Raw genomic sequence first — 23,557 nt, forward strand, 5'->3', positions numbered from 1 at the left:
GCCACGCCCTCTCAAATGGATGGGCGAATGCCTGAGAGGTGCCGGCCTGATGCCGGCCTGCCTGTGTGCGCGGAGTTGGCGCGGTGGCGGTCTTTGTTCCATCCAGATTCATCAAGCGAGCCGCCAAGCCGCCAGGCCGCCAGGCCGGGCTGGGCCAAGCCGCGCTTCCAGAGAAATCGCTTAGCCGCCGTCAAAACGAAACATACCCTTGAGATGAAGGCCCACACCAAAATTGAAAATAAAACAACAAAGAGCATCAACACAACAGCCACAATCACAACAACGACAAAGGAATAAAATGACACTGAAGAGAAAGTTAAGTTGAAAAGTTTGATGAAAATTGGGATAGGTTGTTGTTGAATTAACCAGTCCATCCCTGCTTGAACAGAATCCTGCAGTTATAATCAGGTGTTTTGATGACATGGTCGTTATAAAGACCAAAGACACAAAATACCTCTTGACAGGGTACTGTAAGCGTAATACTAACATATATTACGTATGGACTGTTCACCAAGGATCTTCCTTGGCGGTCTTGGCAGGGTACCATAGTGTCTTGCTGCGCGACGCGGCACGCCGCCCGGCCCCGCCCCACCCCACACTACCACGCCCCACCACGCCCCCCCACGCCCCCGCCACGCCCCCCCAGCCCCGCCACGCCCCGCCCGCCCCCCCACGCCCCGCCCCGCCCCGCCACGCCCCCCCCACCCCCCCCACGCCCCGCCCGCCCCGCCCCCCCCCCCACGCCCCGCCAAAGCCCCGCCACGCCACGCCCCGCCCCGCCCCGCCACGCCCCCCCACGCCCCGCCACGCCCCGCCACGCCCCGCCACGCCCCGGCGCCGCCATCCTTGACTTTGCATTCTGCCGTGTGTGCGGCGCACTGCCGCGCGCTGTGTGCCCCTCGTGTTAGCGCGCGCCGCGTCTCTCAAGTGTCTCAGCCCTTTCCCCTCATTTTGGTCCTGGCCTGCGCTGCTGGCTGCTTCCGAGAGTCGTTTTCGTCGCTCTGTCTCTCTCGCACTCGCGGAGCGTCTCGTATGGGTGCGAGCGAGAGAGAGCGACGAAAACGACTCTCGGAATCGGTGCGCTGGCGTGGCAGGCAGGGCGCTAGCGCTAGTTAGGCCCGCAGGCTGGTCGTTTAATGGGGCTCGCAGATACCCCGCGCTAATTCGCGGAGGGGCGCGCGGGGTAGCGACGGTACCGACGGCGGCAGCGGTAGCGCCCTGGGCTGCTGCCTCGCAATCGAATAATTGTTTCCAGGAGAATAGAGATAGGCGGCCGCCGACCGGTTGCCGTGCTCTCTCTCTCTCTCTCTCTCTCTCTCTCTCTCTCTCTCTCTCTCTCTCTCTCTCTCTCTCTCTCTCTCTCGCGCGCGCGCGCGCGCGCACCCGCATTGTTTTCCAATTAAGAAAAACGCGGCCTGACGCTCGCTGTGTCCAGAGAGTGATCCGCAAATATACGACGCTGGTGTTTCTGGTCGCACACGACGTCGGCAGGCACGCGGCCATTTACACGGCCCTCTCTCCTCCCCTCCCCTCCCCTCTCCTCCCCTCCCCTCCCCTCCCTCTCCTCCGTTCCCCTTCCCCTCCCCGCGCGGCTACCTGTGGCCGACACCGCGCCGCTACCGCGAGGAGTGCTTGGCCGGCCTGTCGGGTGGTCAGCAACGCCAGCAACCCAGACAATTCGATTCACATTAGAGAGGTCTGGACGGAGGTGTAACAGGTTCACCGCCTTGGAGCGGGCCGCGCTCCTTCCGAACAGTGCTCTCTCTCTCTCTCTCTCTCTCTCTCTCTCTTCTCTCTCTCTCTCTCTCTCTCTCTCTCTCTCTCTCGCAGTCGGTAGGCGTGCTGGAGGGGTGCGAGGGAGACAGAGCGACGAAGTGCTGCTGTTGGGGGTCGGCGGTCGGACGGGGCAGAAAGCAACGCCAAATGGATATGGAGGTGGCCGGCCGCCCCACACACGGTAAAAACGGTTCCTGGTTTTCCAAGGACCTCCCTAGAAATCGGCTATATGTCTACCATGGGCTTCCTCGGCAAACCTAGAACCGTTTTAGCCGTGCCAGCAAAAGCCGAGGCGACAGCAATAGCGCCTGTGGAGTAGGCTGACCCGCCGCACACCCGTGTTCGGTGGCACTGGCACTGCCTACCCTCAATTGCTATTACCATTACGGGCTGGACCACAACTGATCGTGCGCTCTGAATGCGTATCCCAAGCAGTGCTTTCGTCTCTCTCACACATCTCACCTTTTCCGCAGGCGCGGATCCAGAAATGGGTTGAGGGGGAGGTGATGTCGCAAAAGTTGCCTACCTACAGGGGAAATGTGCAACTTGTTGCCCACTTTCGGCCCCCCCTCTCCCGAATCCGCGTCTGCCGAACGTAGAAGTGCGAGAGAGACTGTGACGAACCACCGCCTTGAATCGGCCAGAACAATCAGACACCGCGCATCGGGTTCCGACAAAACTCATCGCCAAAATGGTCGTGTCCGTAATTTGTGCACTGGGAGTGCAAATAGCCGTCGATGGCGCGGTGACTCGGGGCTTTCACTCGTGTCACGGCAACAGCACCTGGAGTGGCTCGCGACTCACGGGTCATCGGCCGTCGGCACACCGTCGGCAGGCACACCGTAGGCTGGCACACTACAAGCAGCGCACTGCTGACGGGCACAGGTTTTCGTTTTGTTTTCTGGCGCCGCGGCCGAGGTTGTGGCCCACACGATCATACGGCCGCGCCGCACAGCACGCCGCACAGTGGGCCAGAAGACCGGTGGAGGCGGCCAAAACTCCTGACGCGTTTTGAGCTCCAGAGTCGCTAAATGGAACTCGAACCGAACGTGTGACCCCACCAATGGATTGCTCTCCAAACGAGCTATCCATTGGTGGTGTCACACCTTCGGTTAGAGTCCCATTTAGCGACTCTGGAGCTCAAAACGCGTCTGGAGTTTTGGCCGCCTCCACCGGTCTTCTGGCCCACTGTGCGGCGGCCGCGGACACCAACCTGATCGTCATTTTATCTCCAAGGCGCGACGCGTATGTAGGAATTTTATTTTTTGCATCCTCATACCGCAGATGCGCCGCCAAGGACCTCTAACCAACCCGGGCGCGCGGGGCGAGTGAGTGCTGGGAGAGTGACAACAGTCATCTTCTTCTCGGCGCGGCGGCAACCTTCGCTGTCACTCTTTGCCGATCCACCCAGCCGTGTTTGAGTGTGTGTGTGTGTGTGTGTGCGTGCGTGCGTGCGTGCGTGCGTGCGTGTGTGTGTGTGTGTGTGTGTGTTGTGTGTGTGTGTGTGTGTGTGTGTGTGTGTGTGTGTGTGTGTGTGTTTTGTGTGTGTGTGTGTGTGTGTGTGTGTGTGACGGTGCAATGATGCACGCACCATCACAGAGTGACGCCGGACATCCAATTGCAGACGCATCAAGGCGGCGTCCTGGCGGCGCGTCCTGGCGGCTCGGCGCCGCATCCGAGTGTCGTTTAGGGGCCCGTCGGCCCGTCCCACCTATCGCGGAGGCGATCGGGCGATAAAATTGTCACTGTCCGTCTCCGCGGCGACTGGTTCCGAGAGTCGTTTTCGTCGCTGTGTGTGTCTCTCTCTCTCTTGCACTCATGGGGCGTCCCGTGTGGACGCGAGAGAGACAGAAGCGACGAAGGCGACTCTCGGAGTCACTCCCTGCCGGCGGCCGCCGTCGCCTCGCCTCGCCAGGCCCAATAGGTAGAGGCGGCCGCCAATGAGTGTTAAACCAACGCGTCGCGCCTCTGTTCGCGTCGCTCGCTGCGATAGCAGTGGAGGCTAGAGGGACTCCCCGGAGGAAGTTCGGAATGATGGTCACCCGGACGGAGTGCGGCGGTGACGCCTGTCGCACGGCGAAATCACTCTGGAGATACGCTCCTGTTTCCGGTGGTTTGCCGTTCACCAGCGCTGCTGTGCGCTGGTTCTTTCAGGAGAGTTCTCGCTCTGTCTCTCTCGCACCCGTAGTACGACACGCCGCGTGAATGTGACTCACATGGTGCGACGAAAAGAAAGATGGAATCAGTCCGCAGAGGAATACGGCGGAAACGCGTTCGGAGACGTAAACGCACGCGGGGTCTTCTGCTAGGAGACGACGCGCGGGAGCGAGGGAGTGACGTCCAGCTCCAGGAGAGAGAGAGAGAGAGAGAGAGAGAGAGAGAGAGAGAGAGAGAGAGAGAGAGAGAGAGAGAGAGAGAGAGCACTGTTTCGGAAGCGGCCCGCAGCGGGACCTCCCCGGCGGCGGGTGACACTGCACCGGGTTGGGTCGCGTCTGGACTAGATGAGCCACGCGCGGCGCGCACACGTCCAGAATGCGAAGAGGGCCGGCCTTTAAAGAATCCCGTGCATTATGCTGATTGGAACAACAACAAAAACAACAACACGTGCAGCAGCAGCAGCATCAACAACGGCTTGCTTTATTGATAGCTGCATATTATTCTGCATGCGGTGGCGCGGGGCGTGGCGTGGCGGGGCGGGGTAGGGCAGGGTGGGGCGCGGCAGCGCGGCGGAGAGTAGCTACGTGCCGGCCGGTACCGCGCCGTTGAGTCACGTGCTACAACAAGAGGCGAGTATCCGTGAAAGCATCGTTTGTCTGCCCCCACCACGCTTGGCGGCCCTGGCGGCCCCTGCGGGCGCGCGGCACACTGTATTCCGTGCCGCGCCGTGCCACGCCTCGCCACGCCTCGCCACGCCGTGGCCGCAGCGCTATTTCACACGTAGTTACGCCCTGCCGCCCCGCGCCGCGCATGTTCGCCGCGCTTGACTTTAATCAATTCGAGGCGGGCGGACAGGCAGACAGACAGGTGGACGGCCGGGCAGTGACAGCGGCGACGCTGGGTCAGTCGGCTAGCCGGGCTCCGGGCTCGGAGTTCCGGGCGAGGCCGCAAGGCCGCGAGGCCACGCGCTGCGTCTGCAGGTCTGTGCATCGTCGCTCTGTCTCTGTCGCACCTTCACTCTTGAGCGCGCGCGCGGGAGAGAGAGAGAGAGAGAGAGAGAGAGAGAGAGAGAGAGAGAGAGAGAGAGAGAGAGAGAGAGAGAGAGAGAGAGAGAGAGAGAGAGAGAGAGAGAGAGAGAGAGAGAGAGCACTGTTCGCAACCGGCTGCTGGCCAACAAGTGGCCTCCCTCGCGGTTGCACGATTTGGCGGCATTTTTCTTGGTCGCGGACTCACCTCATTGGCGATGCCGTTGGCGTCGTGGTGCGGGCGCGGCGGCGGCGGCCGTCTGCTCTGCATCCACGGCGACGGCGTCACGATGCTGGTGGGCCTGCCGGGGAGGCTGCCGGGGAGGCTGCCGGGCGGGGTGCCGGGAAGGCTGCAGGGTCTGCCTTGGACGGCGTCGTCGAGACGACCCTCGGGTCGCGCCTCTAGTCTTGCGTCGGGTCTTGACTCGGGCCTCGGATCCAGTCGCGACTCTATCCTGGGCTCTGCTCTTAGCTCCAGCCGTGGCTCCATCCTGGGCTCCAACCTCGACTCCAGTCTGGACTCCACCCTTGAATCCATCCTTGGCTCGAGTCTGGGCTCCATCCTGGACTCGAGTCTTGACTCCATCCTGGGTTCTAGTCTAGGCTCCAACCTCGAATCCATCCTGGAGTCCAGTCTGGTCTCCATCCTGGACTCCATTCTCGGCTCCAGTCGGGACTCCACCCTGGGCTCCAGCCTGGACTCCGGCCTGCCCTCTGGGAACGAGGAGCTCTTGGCGGAGGTGGGGCTGGGCACGAGGGGCGCCACGGGGGGCAGGCCGTGCAGGGGCCGCGTCCACATGTCCAGCGGGGGCAGTCCCGGTGGCAGCCCCGGCGACAGCCCCGGGGACAGGCCGGCCGTCATGCCCGGCGGCAGCCCCGGCGGCGCGAAGCAGTGTGGCGGCATGCCCTGCAGGTGCGGCGGGAGGTGGTGCGGCAGGTGCATCATGGCCTCGTACGCGTGCTCGGGCAGCAGCCCGCACGCCGGCGGGCACATGCCCCCCAGCGGACGCGGCGGCGGCTTGGCGAAGCCCGGCGGGCAGCACTGCTGCAACTCGGCCACGGCCACCTTGACGTCGGGGCTGGACGACGGGTAGCTGTCCGACACGTCCTTGAGCACCTTGACCTGCAGGGCCTCGGCCGTGAGCAGGAACGAGCCCAGCCGGTCGCGGGACACGGCCACGCCGCCGGTGTACATGAACTGCAGCAGCGCGCGCATGTCCTCGCGGTGCACGTCCGCCAGGATGATGGTGGTGTGCTCCGAGCTGGGGTGCTCCAGCAGCAGCTTCTGCAACAAAAAGAAGAGGAACAACGTGAGTGGGGCTAGACCACCCGAGAAACGGCGCGGTGGGCCGCAGCAGGGCGTCACAGTGGGCCAGAAGACCGGTAGAGGCGGCCAAAACTCTTGACGCATTTTGCGCTCCAGAGTCGCTAAACAGGACTCGAACTGAACGTGTGACCCCACCAATGGATTCCTCGTTCGGAGAGCTATCCGTTGGTGGGGTCACACGTTTGGTTCGAGTTCTATTAAGCGACTCTGGAGCTCAAAACGCGTTTAGAGTTTTTGGCCACCTCCACGGGTCTTCTGGCCCACTGTGTGGCGAGGACCGCCCGCTGGCCGAGGCCACCGAGGACGCCGAGGCTGTGCTGCTTCCGTTCTGATTGTTTACGACGCGAAGCTGCTTTATCAATTTAGAGCAGGTAGTGCGTCTGAGGTAGCGGCGGCGAAGGCGAGCCGCAGCCAGGCCGCCGTCCACGCGACATCCCATAGATATGCCCTGTTGGCTCCGAATGGCGCGCCTTGTCGGCAGGCCCCTGGAGGCTGACTCCGAGGCGCCGTCGCTCTGTCTCTGTCGCACTCACGGGGCGTTCCGTAGCGGTGCGAGAGAGACAGAGCGACGTGACGACTCTCCGGCTTCCCTCGCGTGCCCCGTGCGCGTTAGCAGCCCGACAATGACGTGGCGACCCGGCCGGCTGAGCTCAGGAGGTCCACGAATAAACCAGCAGACTGATTCCGAGAGTCTCTTTCGTCGCGGTGTCTCACCCGCACTGTACGCTGCGTCCCATGAGTGCGAGAGAGGCAGAGCGACGACAACGACTCTCGGGCGGGATCAGTCTACAGCCATGTTGTGAGTCGTCCTCGTCCTTTTTTACAGTGGCGATTTTCGGCGAACGACGCCGACGTCGATCCCCAGGACGACCCGTTCCGCTGGCGGGGCTGGCGGTTTACGCGGCGAAAACGGAACGACGGGGGCTTATTTCGCGCAAAAATGGATTAACCCCCCCCCAAAAAATGACGCTGAATGTCGCTGAAACCGCTCGGGACAAGGATGCTAAACCAGATCCACGCCGTCGTAAAAGTCCCGGCTGTGACTGTCGCGGGCTAAGATCCGATAAAGCTGAGCGAAATTAATGATTGCCGGGCGAGCATGCCGCGTCGGGGCGTCAGTCTCTCTCGCACTCATGGGGAGCATGCCGCGTCGGGGCGTCAGTCTCTCTCGCACTCATGGGGAGCATGCCGCGTCGGGGCGTCTGTCTCTCTCGCACTCATGGGGAGCATGCCGCGTCGGGGCGTCTGTCTCTCTCGCACTCATGGGGAGCATGCCGCGTCGGGGCGTCTGTCTCTCTCGCACTCATGGGAGCATGCCGCGTCGGGGCGTCTGTCTCTCTCGCACTCATGGGGAGCATGCCGCGTCGGGGCGTCTGTCTCTCTCGCACTCATGGGGAGCATGCCGCGTCGGGGCGTCTGTCTCTCTCGCACTCATGGGGAGCATGCCGCGTCGGGGCGTCTGTCTCTCTCGCACTCATGGGGAGCATGCCGCGTCGGGGCGTCTGTCTCTCTCGCACTCATGGGGAGCATGCCGCGTCGGGGCGTCTGTCTCTCTCGCACTCATGGGGAGCATGCCGCGTCGGGGCGTCTGTCTCTCTCGCACTCATGGGGAGCATGCCGCGTCGGGGCGTCTGTCTCTCTCGCACTCATGGGGAGCATGCCGCGTCGGGGCGTCTGTCTCTCTCGCACTCATGGGGAGCATGCCGCGTCGGGGCGTCTGTCTCTCTCGCACTCATGGGGAGCATGCCGCGTCGGGGCGTCTGTCTCTCTCGCACTCATGGGGAGCATGCCGCGTCGGGGCGTCTGTCTCTCTCGCACTCATGGGGAGCATGCCGCGTCGGGGCGTCTGTCTCTCTCGCACTCATGGGGAGCATGCCGCGTCGGGGCGTCTGTCTCTCTCGCACTCATGGGAGCATGCCGCGTCGGGGCGTCTGTCTCTCTCGCACTCATGGGGAGCATGCCGCGTCGGGGCGTCTGTCTCTCTCGCACTCATGGGGAGCATGCCGCGTCGGGGCGTCTGTCTCTCTCGCACTCATGGGGAGCATGCCGCGTCGGGGCGTCTGTCTCTCTCGCACTCATGGGGAGCATGCCGCGTCGGGGCGTCTGTCTCTCTCGCACTCATGGGGAGCATGCCGCGTCGGGGCGTCTGTCTCTCTCGCACTCATGGCGCGCTCCGCGAGGTGCGAGAGAGACGGTGGAAAAACGCGGTGCGGAATCGGCCTGCTGCAAGCCCTCCGCCTCACATCCGCCGCAGAGACCCTGTTAACGGTGGTGCCGCTGGGGCAATGGCGCCGCCACTGGTAGAATCCGTGAGGGTTGCCACTTGTAGAACTCGCCAGAGGGCCTCCACTGGTAGAATCTGTCAGAGGGCCTCCACTGGTAGAACCCACCAGAGGGTATCCACTGGTAGATCCCACCAGAGGGCCGCTACTGCGGCAGAACCCGCCAGAGGGCCGCCACTGCGGCAGAACCCGCCAGAGGGCCGCCACTGCGGTAGAACCCGCCAGAGGGCCGCCACTGCGGTAGAACCCGCCAGAGGGCCGCCACTGCGGCTGAACCCGCCAGAGGGCCTCCACTGGTAGAATCCGCCAGAGGGCCGCCACTGCGGCTGAACCCGCCAGAGGGCCTCCACTGGTAGAATCCGCCAGAGGGCCCACTTGTAGAACCCGCCAGAGGGCCTCCACTGGTAGAACCCCCGCCCCTAGTAGAACCCGCCAGAGGGCCGCCACTGGTAGAATCCGCCAGAGGGCCCACTTGTAGAACCCGCCAGAGGGCCTCCACTGGTAGAACCCCCGCCCCTAGTAGAACCCGCCAGAGGGCCGCCACTGGTAGAACCCGCCAGAGGGTTGGCTCCGTCGTGCTCAGTGCACTGCGTGTTGCCGACCAACGCGCGGTGGCGGAAGCGTGTTGCTCTGCTCGCGCTTTGACGCCCCACTGCAAGTCCGTAGGAAGTACACGGCATTGCTTTGTTGCGCGCCAAGCCTTCTCCGCCGTTCCGCTCCGCTTGTCGGTTTGTCGGCAGGCCTCCTCGCCGGCCTCGTAAAATGTTAGCGCGCTAAAGGCCCGTGTCGATGGCCTTAAATAATGAGGTCTTTATGGCCGCCGTGAGTCAAGTCGCGCCACCGATAATCGCCCTGCATACTGATTCCGAGAGTCGCTTTCGTCGCTCTGTCTCTCTCGCACTTATGCGGGACGCCCTACGAGTGCGAGAGAGACGGAGCGACGAAAGCGACTCTCGGAATCAGCCCGCTGCATACGGAGTACGGAGGCAGGCACACTTTGGCTGCCCCGGGGGAAGGAAGGCAGCATTTTACTCCCCGTATTTGCATTTTCGGATTTGTATTGTTGTTGTGGTTTTCGGTTTTCGTTTGGCGGCGAGGGGCAGCCACGCGCCACGCGTATGCCGGTGCAGCAACGACGGCCCAAACTGCACTCGAAGAAAAAAGACAGTGTTGTAGATCGACTTTGTTGTGATGATCGACTTTGTTGTGGTGATCGACTTTGTTGTGGTGATCGACTTTGTTGTGGTGATCGACTTTGTTGTGGTGATCGACTTTGTTGTGGTGATCGACTTTGTTGTGGTGATCGACTTTGTTGTGGTGATCGACTTTGTTGTGGTGATCGACTTTGTTGTGGTGATCGACTTTGTTGTGGTGATCGACTTTGTTGTGGTGATCGACTTTGTTGTGGTGATCGACTTTGTTGTGGTGATCGACTTTGTTGTGGTGATCGACTTTGTTGTGGTGATCGACTTTGTTGTGGTGATCGACTTTGTTGTGGTGATCGACTTTGGACGATAGGTTGAATTCGACAGCTGCAGTCGACAGTCAAGCACTGAGAATGAAATCATACCACATTTTGGGCAAGGTAAATTCAAATTTGGCCACCTGCGGGTAAGTATTTTGCACCCAAATTAGAGTATGGAAGTTCGTTTCCTTTACCGGGTGATAATGCAATCTGGCTTGTAGGTAGCAGATATACCATTCATCGCCCAAATTTGGATGAGGAGTCCTTCCCTTCACCCAAATTTGGGTGGGGTATTTTATCAATTTTATAAAGTAGCCTATCAAACAGAGTTGATCACCACCATGACAAAGTCTCTCTTGCGTCGTGCAAGTGTTGCGTGCTGCAGTGCATGCGTATGCAGAATGGGCACCGCAGTGGTCCGGTCCACCGGCCGTCCGCTCATGGTCCGCCCGGACGCAATCACGGCCACTAATGTGTGGCGAGCACCGCGACTACCGCGCTGCCGGTTCAACGCACGGCGGGGCGCCGCGCCGCCCAAGCCTCTCTAGGCCAGCTCGGGACAGCCTGGGCCGAGGCCTGGGCCGGACAGACGTCATGACGAACGGGCCGCTATTTTATCAATCAGGCATCTGCGAAAAATACAACTCTCATGAGGGAAACGACGGTTCTGGGAGTACTTTTAAGAAATCAAAAGATTCTTTCTCAAAACAAATTACTTCGTTACTTTTTAAAAGAAAAATTATTTGACTGTAAAAAAATTTTCTTCTTTACAAAATAAAATAGGAGGACGGTGGTTTTGGAAGGGTGCCGGAATAAATAAGTCGTCCTCACTGGGCCAGCGGGTCGGTCTCAAGCCCTGCAGACTGATTCCGAGAGCAGTTTTCCGTCTCTCCGTCTCTCTCGCACTATCGTGGGGCGTAGCATGCAGGTGCGAAAGAGACAACGCGACGAAGACGAGTCTCGGAGTGTGGTGTGCAGGCACACTGTGCAGGCTCGCGCTTCGCGACCACGCCCCTCGCGACGCCACGCCGTCACTAATAGCGGCACGCGTGTGTGCAGCCAGCAGACTGATTCCGAGAGTCATCCTCGTCGCTCTGTCTCTCTCGCACTCATGGTGCGACTCGGATGGATGCGAGAGAGACAGAGCGAGACTCTCGGAATGAGTCCGCTGGCTGCAGGCGCCCGGGGCGCTCATTCTTGTCCCGGCCATTCGACACGGAGGGCTGACGCGTCGTGTCGCACGCGAGCGTCGCGTGTTTTCTGTCTCTCTCGCATTCGCGGAGCGCGCCGTCAGGGTGCGAGGGAGACAGAGCGACGAAAACCAGGACCACAGCAGCCGGGATGCACACACGCGACACAGCGTCGACAAGCTCACGTCTTTATGGCGTCTAGCGCGGTGTCGCGTTACCAAACCGTAAAAATGACGGACACGGACACACACACACACACACACACACACATACATACACACACACACATACACATACACACACCGGAAAGCCGGCGTTCACAGATGCACACACACACACAAACTCACAAACACACACACACACACGCACGCACAACACGCAGGAACAGAGGAGTGGAGTGGCGCCCGACGCGATGGCCCGCTTTGGCCGCTCCGCTCCGCTTGTTTCTAGAGAGAAGAGTGAAGCCGATAAGCATAAAGTTGGCGCGCGAATCGGGCGGATCGTAAACGGACCGAAACGGGCCGAAACGGAACGGACCGGGGGGGGGGGGGGGGGGAATCAGTGGGAGTGCACTCGTCACAAGCACACTCGTCAATCGCGGCGAGGAAGAACGGGCCGCGTAAAAGGAAATTGCACTGTTCGCTAAAGGGAATATTTTCTTACGTATACGTTTTTTTACGAATCTACGAATTTATAAATTCTTTCCATTCAAAAAAATCTCGTCTCGTCTCGTCAAAATCGTATAGAAAACTATTGAGACTTTGGAAACTGCCATTTGGGGCACCTGAGAAAACAACAGAATCAGGGTTTCTCGTGAAACTTAAAGGCTACTTCGAGCTTAAAATACGCAGCATTATTTAGGGGAAATTTTGTTGATGGGTGTAAAGTTGAGTTTATTTATGTTTTAGTTTCCAAAAACTTCTTTATGTAAGAGGTCACTCTTCATGTTTGTTGCATTTAGTTAGGACTGTCAAAACTGAAAGGTAAAAATGCTGCTGCATGTTGACGTTTCTTGTAAAGAGACATTTTAGGCGCTCTAGAAATACATGATGGACCGGTAATTCTGTGACGCGTGTGCATACGTTGCAGTCAGATAGGTCAGTTCGTGGGGAAGCCATCAGGCTACTCCATTCCCTTTTTTTGTGGCTTTATCAAAGTGTGCCGTTTTGCACAGCTAGCTGCCATCCTTGAGCCAAGTCCCCGAGCCCGTGAGTCACCCATGGGCATGGCTGCGGCCACGAGGCGCGGGCGGCAGGGAGGGACGCTCCTCCACTGTAGTAAATCGCCGGCGGCTGCCGACCGCGCGCGCCGAGCAGAGCGTCGCCCAGTGGGCCAGAAGACCGGCGGGCGGCCGAAACTCTGGACGAGTTTTGAGCTCCAGAGTCGCTAAAGAAGACTCGAACCGAACGTGTGACCCCACCAATGGATTGCTCTCCGAAAGAGGAATCCATTGGTGGAGTCAAAGGTTCGGTTCGAGTCCCATTTAGCGCCTCGGGAGCTCAAAACGCGTCTAGAGTGTTTCGGCCGCCTCCACCGGTCTTCTGGCCCACTGTGCGTCGGCACGTAGGGCATCACACACGCACCACGACGAGACCCCTGACGAGATCTCGGCCCGATATTTCCGCTCCGAACCAACGACTTTTTCTTTTTGTTTGTCTTCTCTTGAGTAACGACACTGTATTTCGGCGAGCCGGGTCAAAGGGCTGGTCGCGCGGGGGCAAGGCGGCCGAGGCAGCAAGGCTAGGAGCACCGCGACGACGTGGCGCCTTGCCGACGCTCGGCTTTACGACGCGTTTAACACGCAAATGCAGCCGCACTGTTGAAAGCTTCCGAAGAGGCGCTTCGGTCGTACTGCCGCACTCGTGGGGCGCCCCGCAGAGTGCGAGGGGGACAGAACGACGAGACGACCGTTCGGGATCGCTCGGTGGGTGCCATACCGCTTCGTGGACGTGACATGCATCACACGCACGCACACGCGGGCACGCCCTCACGCCGCACGCACTCTGTCGAAGTGACTCACAGCGGCCTCCACGCGATCAAAACGGAGCCGCGCGGTCCTGATCTATGAGTATTCCAAAACAAAGGAATGGAACTGGCGTGGGGAATTCCGGACACGAAGGGCATGTCGACACAACGGGGCCGCGACGACGGCCGGCCGTGGCATTTTTCTACTCCTACACTATCTGGTAGTTCTTCTGGTCGTCGACGCCGTGGTTCGTCGATGCCGTGGTCGTGGACGCCGTGGTCGTTGACGCCGTGGTCGTGGACGCCGTGGTCGTGGACGCCGTGGTCGTGGACGCCGTGGTCGTGGACGCCGTGGTCGTCGACGCCGTGGTCGTCGACGCGCCGTGGTCGTCGACGCCGTGGTCGTCGACGCCGTGGTCGTCGACGCCGTGGTCGTGGACGCCGTGGTCGTGGAAGCCATGGTCGTCGACGCCATGGTCGTCGACGCCATGGTCGTCGACGTCATGGTCGTGGACGCCATGGTCGTGGACGCCATGGTCGTGGACGCCGTGGTCGTGGACGCCGTGGTCGTCGTGGCGGTGCCCTGGCGCCGCCGACGTCAGTGCAGCGGCACGGCGCCGCGTTTTTGATACCCCGTCCCGCCTGTCTCAGCCTATCTCGGCGCGCGCGCGGAAAATCGTAAAACGCAGACAGCACGAGGAACGAACGTCAGAAAAACGGTTTCCTCGTGTCCGGCCGAGCCACAGGCCGAGCCGTTCATCAGGCGGTAAAGGACCCCGCGTGGGGCCTTGTTGTGGGGCGTTTTATAGTGTGACTCTCCGGAGCCCGCCGGGCCGGCCGGCCGGAGCCCACTCCCCCATGTGACCCGGCGGCGACCTGGCGGACCCTGTTGTAAAGGCGGAACGGTGGTTTTGATGGACCTTGCAAGGGCCACCGGGGGAGGGGGGAAGAGAGAGAGAGAGAGAGAGAGAGAGAGAGAGAGAGAGAGAGAGAGAGAGAGAGAGAGAGAGAGAGAGGGGAGAGAGAGACAGAGAGACCCGCTGCCGCGCAACCATCGGCGACAGACAAATTGGAACAAGGGGGGACTCTGTTATTGTCTTCCCCCTCGTAGGATCCAGATAAGAGTCCCGAAGAGCAAGTAGTCGCAGCCACTGCGGTCGGTCACACGTGCGCGTGTGTGCGCTTGTGTGTGAGTCATGACATGTGTGTGTGAGTCATGGCGTGCGTGTGTGCGTGTTATATAGGACCAGGCCGGGGTTCGCGGCCGAGAATTAAAGCCAAAGGTTAGGGCGGCATTATGCGGTGCAACTTTTCTCGTCCCCCTGCAAGTCATTGATAGACGCGTCCCCCTCGCAGCGCCGCGGCGGTGGCGTCGGGTCGTAACCGTAAATTTGAATCAAGCAAACCTTCGCGCCGCCACGCCGCGCCGGCAGACAGACCGGCAGGCAACAATTTATTCCGCAAATGTCAGGACGGAAAGTCAGTCAGCGGGGTGATCATGAAGACATAAAGAGCCATTGTAAAACCGGGCGAAATGTAGCCTCGCGTCCAGGCCGTCCTGCGGACCGATTCCGAGGGGTCGCTCTGTCCCTCTCGCACCCCTACGGGACGCCCCGTGAGTGCGACAGAGACAGAGCGAAGAAAGCGACTCTCGGAATCAGTCTGCAGGCACCGTAGCGACCTCGTCAAAATGCACTCGCTGACCCGGTGCGGCCGAGAGACACGTGAGTCTGAATGTCCGTCCACGCGGGGCTGCGCCTTGGTCGCGCTGAGGCTCGTTCGGCGAGTCGCTGACGACAATGTCTCGTAAAGAGAGCCTGGTGGGACGATTAACGAGGCAATGCGCGCATTGTGAAAACACGAGCTCGACAGACACACTGCAAGGCGCCACCTGAGCCTTGAAGCAGCGGCGAGGCCGGGTACCCGTGAGCCTGCCTGTACAGGCGGGCGATTCAGAAGACTCGCTTCGTCGCTCTGTCTCTGTCGCACTCGTGGGGCACTCCGTAAGGGAGCGAGAGAGACAGAGCGACTGAATCGCCCGGCAGAGCGGGGCGACATTAAGCGGGTTAGCATGTGTGTCACGCTGACATTACACACCCCGCCGGATTACCGAGCACTCAAGGGAAGACGAAACCAGGTGCGCCTGATCAGCAATCGGACAAACAGTGCCCCGCCCACACGCGTCAATCGCGATGCCTTTGCACAGTGGGTCAGAAGACCGGCGGAGGCAGTCACAATCCCGGACACGTTTTGTGCTCCAGAGTCGCTCAGGGGCTGGAACCGAATGTGTGACCCTACCAACTCGTTTGCAGAGCAATCCATTGGTGAAACACGTTCAGGTCAGTCCCATTGAGCGACTCTGGAGCCCAAAACGCGCCCAAAATTTTGGCCACCTCCACCGGTCTTCTAGTCCACCGTGCAGTGCCCCGCCCACACGCATCAAACGCGATGCCTCCGACCAGACGGACGGACTGACTGAAATTCGATACGGTGACCCTGTTTTTCTGGCCTGCAACAAACGGCATCGCGCGCATAGTGCGCGTCTACCCGTCCGAGCCGCCGCAGCCTGTGCAGCCCAAAGCCACCGCGTCGAAGCCGGCAACCGGCCGACCTGGGGATCCAAAGCAATATCCGTCAGTCGCTGGACCCGTTTCTGCGCGGATCATGTGCGAGTGTGTGTGTGCGTGAGTGTGTGTGTGTGTGTGTGTTGTGTGTGTGTGTGTGTGTGTGTGTGTGTGTGTGTGTGTGCGTGTGTGAGTGTAAGTGTGTCTGTGCGTGTGCACTGCAAGTGTGCTCTACAACATGGACGGACAGCTTGACAAATCGAGAACACAGCGGCAGCCTAAGTCCCCCCACCCCGTTTTTCTACGAGCTGCATATCAAAAAGGAGTTTCTTTTATTACTTCTTCCTCCGGGAGACATCGACGCACGGTCGGACGAGAACACGAGCTTCTGCCAAAGGGTCACTACACTGCCAGATCCAAAGAGTGGTCGCGGTGAGTGCACTTTCTGTGAGGCTGCAACTGGAATAACACTCCGCACAGTGCACTTGACGAGTGCACTTCCACCAGAGTCTGGTTAGAAAAGAAGTGTTTTTGACTGTTTGACTGTACTTTTGCGACGTCTCAGGGCCAAAGGTAAAACAAATTTTTAAAGGCCCGCGGGACCCCTTTAAATCCGCCCTTGGCCGCGTTTTTTGACTGCGGTAGTTGAGCCCATCCCACTCGACGGTGCGAACAATAGCCACCCTACACCCCTTTCTTGCCTTCCTTGAGTCTTCGTCGTCCCCCACACCGTATTGTCTTCTTCCCTAGAGGCGTCGTCCCGTGGCGCTGCAAGACACCTACCATAAGTCCCGTTCATCTTCAGTTTTTCATCAAAAAATTTTCTTTTCTTTTTCAATTCCAGTTTTTGCACATGCACTCGGTTTTTACCAGAATCCCCGTGTCTCTTTTTTTTTCTTTTGCGAGCCGGGACGGCTTTGCCCCATTTCTTAAGAAAGTTTTTAAAAGAAAAAGTGGAGAAAAATAAAATGGCTGGGTGAGACAAGTTTACTGTCCGGGTCCCCGCGAGGGGTCGTGGTTTATGGCGAGGCTAGGTGCGCGCGGACACCGCATAACCCTCTGGACGGACTGACTGCTCATTATTTGTGGCGAAAAGTAGGCACTGTGTACGCGGTGCCGTGCGCACCACGTGGCTCCGACTTTTTCATGTCCCTAACGCACTCATGGGGCGCTCAGAGAGAGAGAGAGAGAGAGAGAGAGAGAGAGAGAGAGAGAGAGAGAGGGGGGGGGGGGAATCAGCGGTGGCTGGCCCCATCGTAGTCCCCGGGGGCTCCCCAGAGCAAAAGTAGTAAAGGCGGCTTGATTTTCTCGCCCCAGACGTCTTAATCAACGCTACTGCTGCCCTCTGGTACTCTAGGCTCTACAGTGGAGGCACACGGCGAATGCCACGGGACACACTGCTAAGAGGCTAAGCGCCCCCTGCGGTGTACCTGCGGTGTACCTGCGGTGGCACCAGCGAGCGCCACGCATGCAACATTTTGATTGACACGGCCGACGAGGCCCTGAGGCCAATTAGCATCATGCGAATGTAATGCAGACGGAATGGGGGAATAGTGAAAATCCTGAGCCTCTGGGTTGGAAGTTCAACTCAGCCAATCGACGCACCTATAAGCTGCACGTCCCCGAGGCTTCCAGAGCGAGCCGCCTCTCCAGGCGCGGATCCAGAGGAAAGGGAAGGAAGGGGGTTAGGACACAGTAAAAACTCTACGAAGAACCGCTTTGTAATACGAAGAAAATGAAGGCATAGTAAAATCTACGAAGAAATGCTTTGTATTACGAAGCAAAATCCTTCGCAATACGAATCATTTCTTCGTAATACGAAGCAGAAGCAATTCTACAATGCCTTCATTTTATTTGTAGTTATGAAGCAAATGCTTCGTAGGCTTTTAAGAGTGGACATTTTGACACCCCTCCCCCAATGGGCCTCTAGATTGGCCGCTAAAGGCTCGATCGAAGTGATCACTTTAAAAGTTGTTGAAGACTCAATAAAATTGTGGTGCCGCTGGCTTTATAATGTACCATTGAGAATTCACTGTATACCTTGTAGATATTTTGGCGAATTTCGTTTGGGGAGAAAATCTTCATAATATGGTGCTCGGTGCTCCAGCCTTTCACCGTAAGACATTTAGAGTGCAGGCTGAATGTCACAATTTGGCTCTGTATACAGGCAGGAAGTGCTACTTCCCCTCCCTCGGGCCGACCCTGGACCCGCCACTGGGCCTTCCCGCCGCAACCACCCCGCTCCTATCCGCCACAGGAATGCCTCATAAAAGTTATGTCAACTTTTTCATCCTTCCTGCCAGCCTTCCCGATCTGCCCGGCTCTGCTCCGGCGCTGCTCCGGCGCTGCTCCGGCGCTGCTCCAGCACGCATTCCGGACGGACGGACAGCTCAATTCATCATGGGCTGGGAAAGTGTCAAGGCGCGGCGCGTAGAAGTCCATACCGCGCGCTCCGCTTTTTGACGCTTTTTCTTGCGCCTCGCCGCGCTGAGCCGCGCAGCGCTGAGCCAAATTGACCACGGAGGAATTAGCGAGACACTCTGTGAGACCGCACCGAGGCCGCGCGAGGAATCCGCCGAGCTGCCGACTGATTCCGAGAGTCGTTTTCGTCGCTGTCTCGCTCGCACTCTCGGGGCGGCACCGTGAGTGCGGGAGAGACAGAGCAGCGACGGAGTGACGCGTCAGGGGCAAGAAAAAGCAGCGAAAAGGAAGCGAATCCGGCAACGGGACGCGTAAAACGTGCAACGCGGTGCAGCGCGCGCACGACGGCGGCGGGGTGCACGGAAGTGGCCCCGAAGTGGCCCCGAAGTGGCCCCGAAGTGGCCCCGAAGTGGCCCCGAAGTGGCCCCGAAGTGGCCCCGAAGTGGCCCCGAAGTGGCCCTAGCCCTGCTAGCTCTGCTATCGAACGCACCCGGCCACTTAGCACTTGGACTCGCGCGACGCTCCCCGGTGAAAGGTGAAAGGCCTCCGGTATGCCGCGCACTGCCGCGCCACTGGAAAACGGACACAAAGTCGCACTGCTCGGGGGCGGAGCGCACTTGCGTTGCCGAGGCTCGCGGCCGGCGGACTGGTTCCGAGAGTCTCTGTCTCTCTCGCACCCACACGGGACGCGCCGCGAGTGCGAGAGAGACAGAGCGACGACTCAGTCCGCAGAGCCTTGTCGGTCTGCGCACGTCGACGTCGATTCAATCAGAGCAACGGAACCAACCGGCTGGCCGACTGGCCGACCACTTTGTCGTTAGGGATGCCGTATGCAAGGTGGGCCGTACCGGCGCACTGGAAGGACGGACAGAGGGGCAGGCAGACAGACCGGCGGGCGGGCGGACAGCCATGCCGCTGCGTCAAGTCATGTTTACATACTCACTACTGACAATGCCAGTATGACGCCCATCAGTTTATGCAACGGGGCACACCTCCGCCGCTGATTGTGGCTCGGCTCGGCTCGGCTCGGCTCGGCTCGGCTCGGCTCGGCTCGGCTCGGCTCGGCTCGGCTCGGCTCGGCTCGGCTCGGCTCGGCTCGGCTCGGCTCGGCTCGGCTCGGCTCGGCTAAGCTTGGCTCGGCTCGGCTCGACTTAGCACAACGGGCGGTTCGATTCGGTTCGGCTAAGCGCGCGGGACTTATAAGAGACGATTCGCCTTGGCCGAGCGCGGCCCGGCGCGAGGCTACGACGATTCGGCGCGGTGCGCGGTCCCATTCCGACCCAGCAGACTGATTCCGAGAGTCGTTTCCGTCGCTCTGTGTTGTCTCTGGCACTCATGTGGCGTCCCGTATAGGTGCGAGAGAGACAGAGCGACGAAGACGACTCTCGGAATCAGTCTGCAGCCTCGGCGCAGCGCGACACGCCCGGCCGGCGAGGAGCGCGGAGCTCGGCGCGCTGGAGAGAGGAGACGGGGCGCGTGTCGGCGGGGTGCCTCCGTGGAGTCGATGCGTCGCTCCGTCTCTCTCGCACCCCAAGGGACGCCCCATGAGTGCGAGAGAGACGGGCGAGCCGCGAAACGATTCCTCGCGGAATCAAACTGCCGCCACCGCTAGGTCGCCGTCGAGGAGTATGCGTCCACCAAGACGACCGCCGCACCGGCACGCCGATTCCGAGCAGTCCTGCCGCCGCTCTGTCTCTCTCGCACTCATGGGACGTCCCTTTCGGTGCGAGAGAGACAGAGCGACGAGGCGGCAGTGCGGGACTTCCCTGCCGCGCCGTCAACGGCGACGTGCGCCTTGTGGAGCGGCAAATCTGCGGGGTAAATCCAGCTGCCTCTCTCTTTCTCCCACACAATCTTCGTCGCCGCATCTCGCTCAGTGACGTTCAGCCGCCTGACACGGTTTCGTCCCTGTCTCTCTCGCACCCCTTGGGGACACCTGATGAGTGCGAGAGAGACAGAGCGACGAAAACGACTCCCGGAATGAGGCGGCCGCTTTGGCCCGGCGGCTCAAATCAGAGAATCGCGGCGAAATGGCCGAAATTGAAGCCGGGCCTAATTAATATGCGGCCGGGGCGGCGGCGATTTATCACGCCACTGATAATGAGGAGGCCTTCCCGCCTTTCCTCCTTTTCTAAATTAATTATCGCGGACAAGCGCGGCGCCAGCGAGTGTGTATCTATTTTTCAATATATCGGAGCGACCCGATTACAACGGGGTGCTCCCGAAAGGACCGCCGCCCTACTCTCCCCGAAAACGGGAGTTATCTCGGCCTAAAGAGAACGAATGCCAATGTTTCCCTTCACAAATATAGAAAAAAAATTTGCAGATATATTTTCAGGCTTTGCAGTAAATATGAATGGAAAATACGAGGGAAAACAACCCAACGTTGTCACTACATTGTGACAGTTAAAATGGTTTTGTTGAGACCGCTGCCGCTGCGTGGGCCTCGTCGCCTCCTCACTGCCTTCACGACGCGTCCCCTTTATTCAGGGATTACTCCGGATCAAGCTAGAAACTGCTACAAATCCACGCGCCGAGCGGGAAAAAAAATGGAATAATCAGATAAGCTAGTTCCGGTATTGTTCACAGCAGCATATCGAATCCATCGGTGCCGGCGCTGGCACGAGACTCGCGTCTCCTGGCAGAGAGTTCCGCGGCAGACTGATTCCGAGAGTCGTTTTCGTCGCTCTGTCTCTCTCGCACTCATGAGACGTCCCGTTTGGGTGCGAGAGAGACAGAGCGACGAAAACGACTCTCGGAATCAGTCTGCAGAGAGCAACGCGGAGCAACGGCCGCCTAGGTGGCGCAGGGCGCGCCCCGCCCGCATAGCACAGCGCGTCATATATCTCTGCCATAAAAGAGACGATCGCATAAGGGAGGCCTGGCCTCGTCGGATCGGCCGGAGTGTGCCACACTGGCTATGCAAAATAGTGGCAACACTGCCAAAGCGTGTCGCCTCCGGTTATCTTATCCTATTCGGCGACATTGATGGACAATAAACCTCGCGGTAATGTCTCTCTTCCGCCGGCCGACGCCACATTGTGCGCGACTGGCCGTCGTTGTGGCGGCGTTAAAGAATATCGTTTTGACGTCCGCAATGACGAGGCAGGTGCGCGCCGCGCGTGGGTCGAAACGCTGTGCGTATACGGTTTGGAAAACATCGGTATAATTGTTCGGGAAGCAAGTTACGGACATAGAAACTAAGTACGTAGCACAAAATGGAAGCAACGCAAGGTAAGTTATGGAAGGTAAGTAACCGAGTAAATAACGCTAGGTATGTTAACGAAAAGATTATTGGGGCAAGAGAAGTAACGCGAGGTAAGTATATCGCAAGGGAAGTAACGCAAGGTAAGTAACGCAAGGTAAGTAACTCAAGGTAAGTAACGCAAGGTAAGTGACGCAGAGGTAAGAAATGCAAGGTAAGTAACGCAAAGGTAAGTAACGCATGGTAAGGAACGCAAGGTAAGTAACGCATGGTAAGTGACGCAAGGTAAGTAACGCAAGGTAAGTAACGCAAGGTAAGTAACGCAAGGTAAGTAACGCAAGGTAAGTGATGCAAGGTAAGTAACGCAAGTTAAGTTTCCAAGGTATAACGCAAGGTAAGTAACACAAGGTATAACGCAAGGTAAGTAACGTGAGGTAAGTAACGGAGGTTAAGTAACGCAAGGTAATGCAAGGTAAGTAATGCAAGGTATGACGCATACGTAAGTAATGCAAGGCAAGTCGCACAGAGAAGGCAATACAATAGTGACGCAGCAACTACAACGGAAGGGAAGTATGACTCTACAGAAGTAGAGCACAAATAACTGAAATGTGAGTAAGCCAAGCTTGGCGTACGCAAAACACAAAGTAAAATGTCATTTTTCAAAAACATTTTCCATGTATACAATCGATTTCTTTTTTGGTCGTGTATGTGTGCTGTTACGCCCGGACGACTGATCCTGACCCAGACGTCGCAGCGGTACAGTCCACCCCAAGAGGTTGACCGTCGGGCGGACGTGGGCGTGGCACGGTGGCGCGGCGAGGCGGGATGGGAGCAGATGACCGATTGGTCCAATCTGGCTTTTGAAAGGCCGGCGCTGTCTGACAGGCTGAACCACATCTCAAACGTCGTCCGCTTTTGCCTGGCGGGCAGTGCCCAGGCAGTGCCCAGGCAGGGCTGAGGCTGGCTGGCCCACGAGGCTAGCGGCGCGGTTTGCTGCGGTCGACCGCCGCGAGCGGCTAGGAGGTGATGGCGCCCGCGGGCCTGCAGAGCGGTTCCGAACAGTGTCTTATGTCTCCGTCTCTCTCGCACTCGTACGGGTCACTCGGCGAGTGCGACAGGAACAGAGTGCGTGCCGTTTGGAACGAGCCCCGATATGCGAACCTCGCTCGCAATTAACGCGCGAGTCGTCATCAGAGAACCGGCGGCAGTTTCGCATATTCATTCCGCGGACCACCGCAGGGAAAACGGGCCGGCGAACAAGCGAAAAGGCGTGTCCGGAAAGGTACGGTGCCGGTATTCGAACCACCGACCAGGCGGACTGACTCACCTGGAGGTAGGGGCTGCACGCCGACAGCAGCACGCGGTGCGCGCGCAGGGAGCCCCCCAGGCAGCACAGCGTCACGTCCACGAAGCTCTCGGAGGACAGGAGCTGCCGCAGGTACGACAGCACGCCCAGGCAGTGCTGCATGCCGTCCATGGCGACCTGCAACACGGAGGGGCACGGTCAGGAAACGTGTGCGGAGAGAGACAGAGAGCGAGAGAGAGAGAGAGAGAGAGAGAGAGAGAGAGAGAGAGAGAGAGAGAAAGAGAGAGAGAGAGAGGGGGGGGGCGGAGGGAGTCGACGTCGACCCCTCCCTCCATGGCACCTAGATAGCCACCTGAAACGTAGGCAAAAAGCCATATACTTTGCTCCTGTAAGAAGCAAAAAATGCTATCCCCCCATGCTTAAGGCTGCCTCTGCAGGACGATTCTGAGAGTCGTCTTCGTGACTCTCACACCTATACAGGACGCCCCATGAGTGCGAAAGACACAGAGCGACGAAAACGACTCTCGGAATCAGTCTGCGAAGGCTGGAGCGCCGAATGAGTGCGGCGGGGCCGGTTGGTCCGATCCGAGGCCTGGGCGACCTCCCATCTAGAACAAGTGGCCAGGCTTTGACAGGGATAGCTGTGGAGACCGCTCGGCGCAGCATAATGGAGGTGGAAGCCATTAATGGCAGCACTTGACCAGTGGACCCACACCAGGTACCATTTAGCGCCGCGGTAACACCTGCAGCGACGTCCCGGACCGTCCTGGACACCCCAGCAGGCTAACTCCGAGAGTCGTTTTCGTCGCTCTGTCTCTCTCACACTCATGTTGCGTCTCCTATAGGTGGGAGAGAGACAGGGCGACGAAAACGA

The 23,557-nt window shown here is 59.3% G+C and overlaps 1 protein-coding gene across 1 annotated transcript; it reads right to left on the reverse strand.

Moving 5' to 3' along the window:
* Window positions 1-361: 361 nt before the first annotated feature.
* LOC117643927 (protein tramtrack, beta isoform-like) lies at window positions 362-22,855 on the reverse strand. The gene is made up of 3 exons (XM_034383114.1): window positions 22,705-22,855; window positions 5,865-6,243; window positions 362-468 (listed from the first exon to the last, which is right to left on the reverse strand). Exons 1-3 carry the CDS (start codon window positions 22,852-22,854, stop codon window positions 362-364), a joined length of 636 nt encoding a protein of 211 aa, XP_034239005.1. The 5' UTR covers window position 22,855.
* Window positions 22,856-23,557: the final 702 nt, after the last annotated feature.

Source organism: Thrips palmi, unplaced genomic scaffold, assembly GCF_012932325.1.
Source record: "Thrips palmi isolate BJ-2018 unplaced genomic scaffold, TpBJ-2018v1 HiC_scaffold_17, whole genome shotgun sequence".
Taxonomy (NCBI): domain Eukaryota; kingdom Metazoa; phylum Arthropoda; class Insecta; order Thysanoptera; family Thripidae; genus Thrips; species Thrips palmi.

What these genes read in the sequence shown, in the direction of transcription:
- LOC117643927 (XM_034383114.1), bottom strand. Translation starts at nt 22,854, where the DNA reads ATGGACGGCATGCAGCACTGCCTGGGCGTGCTGTCGTACCTGCGGCAG. An exon ending in CGTGCAGCCCCTACCTCCAG is followed by an intron (nt 6,244 to 22,704) that starts GTGAGTCAGTCC and finishes TTTTTGTTGCAG; the next exon opens with AAGCTGCTGCTGGAGCACCC. An exon ending in CCTCCCGCCGCACCTGCAGG is followed by an intron (nt 469 to 5,864) that starts GCATGCCGCCAC and finishes TTACGCTTACAG; the next exon opens with TACCCTGTCAAGAGGTATTT.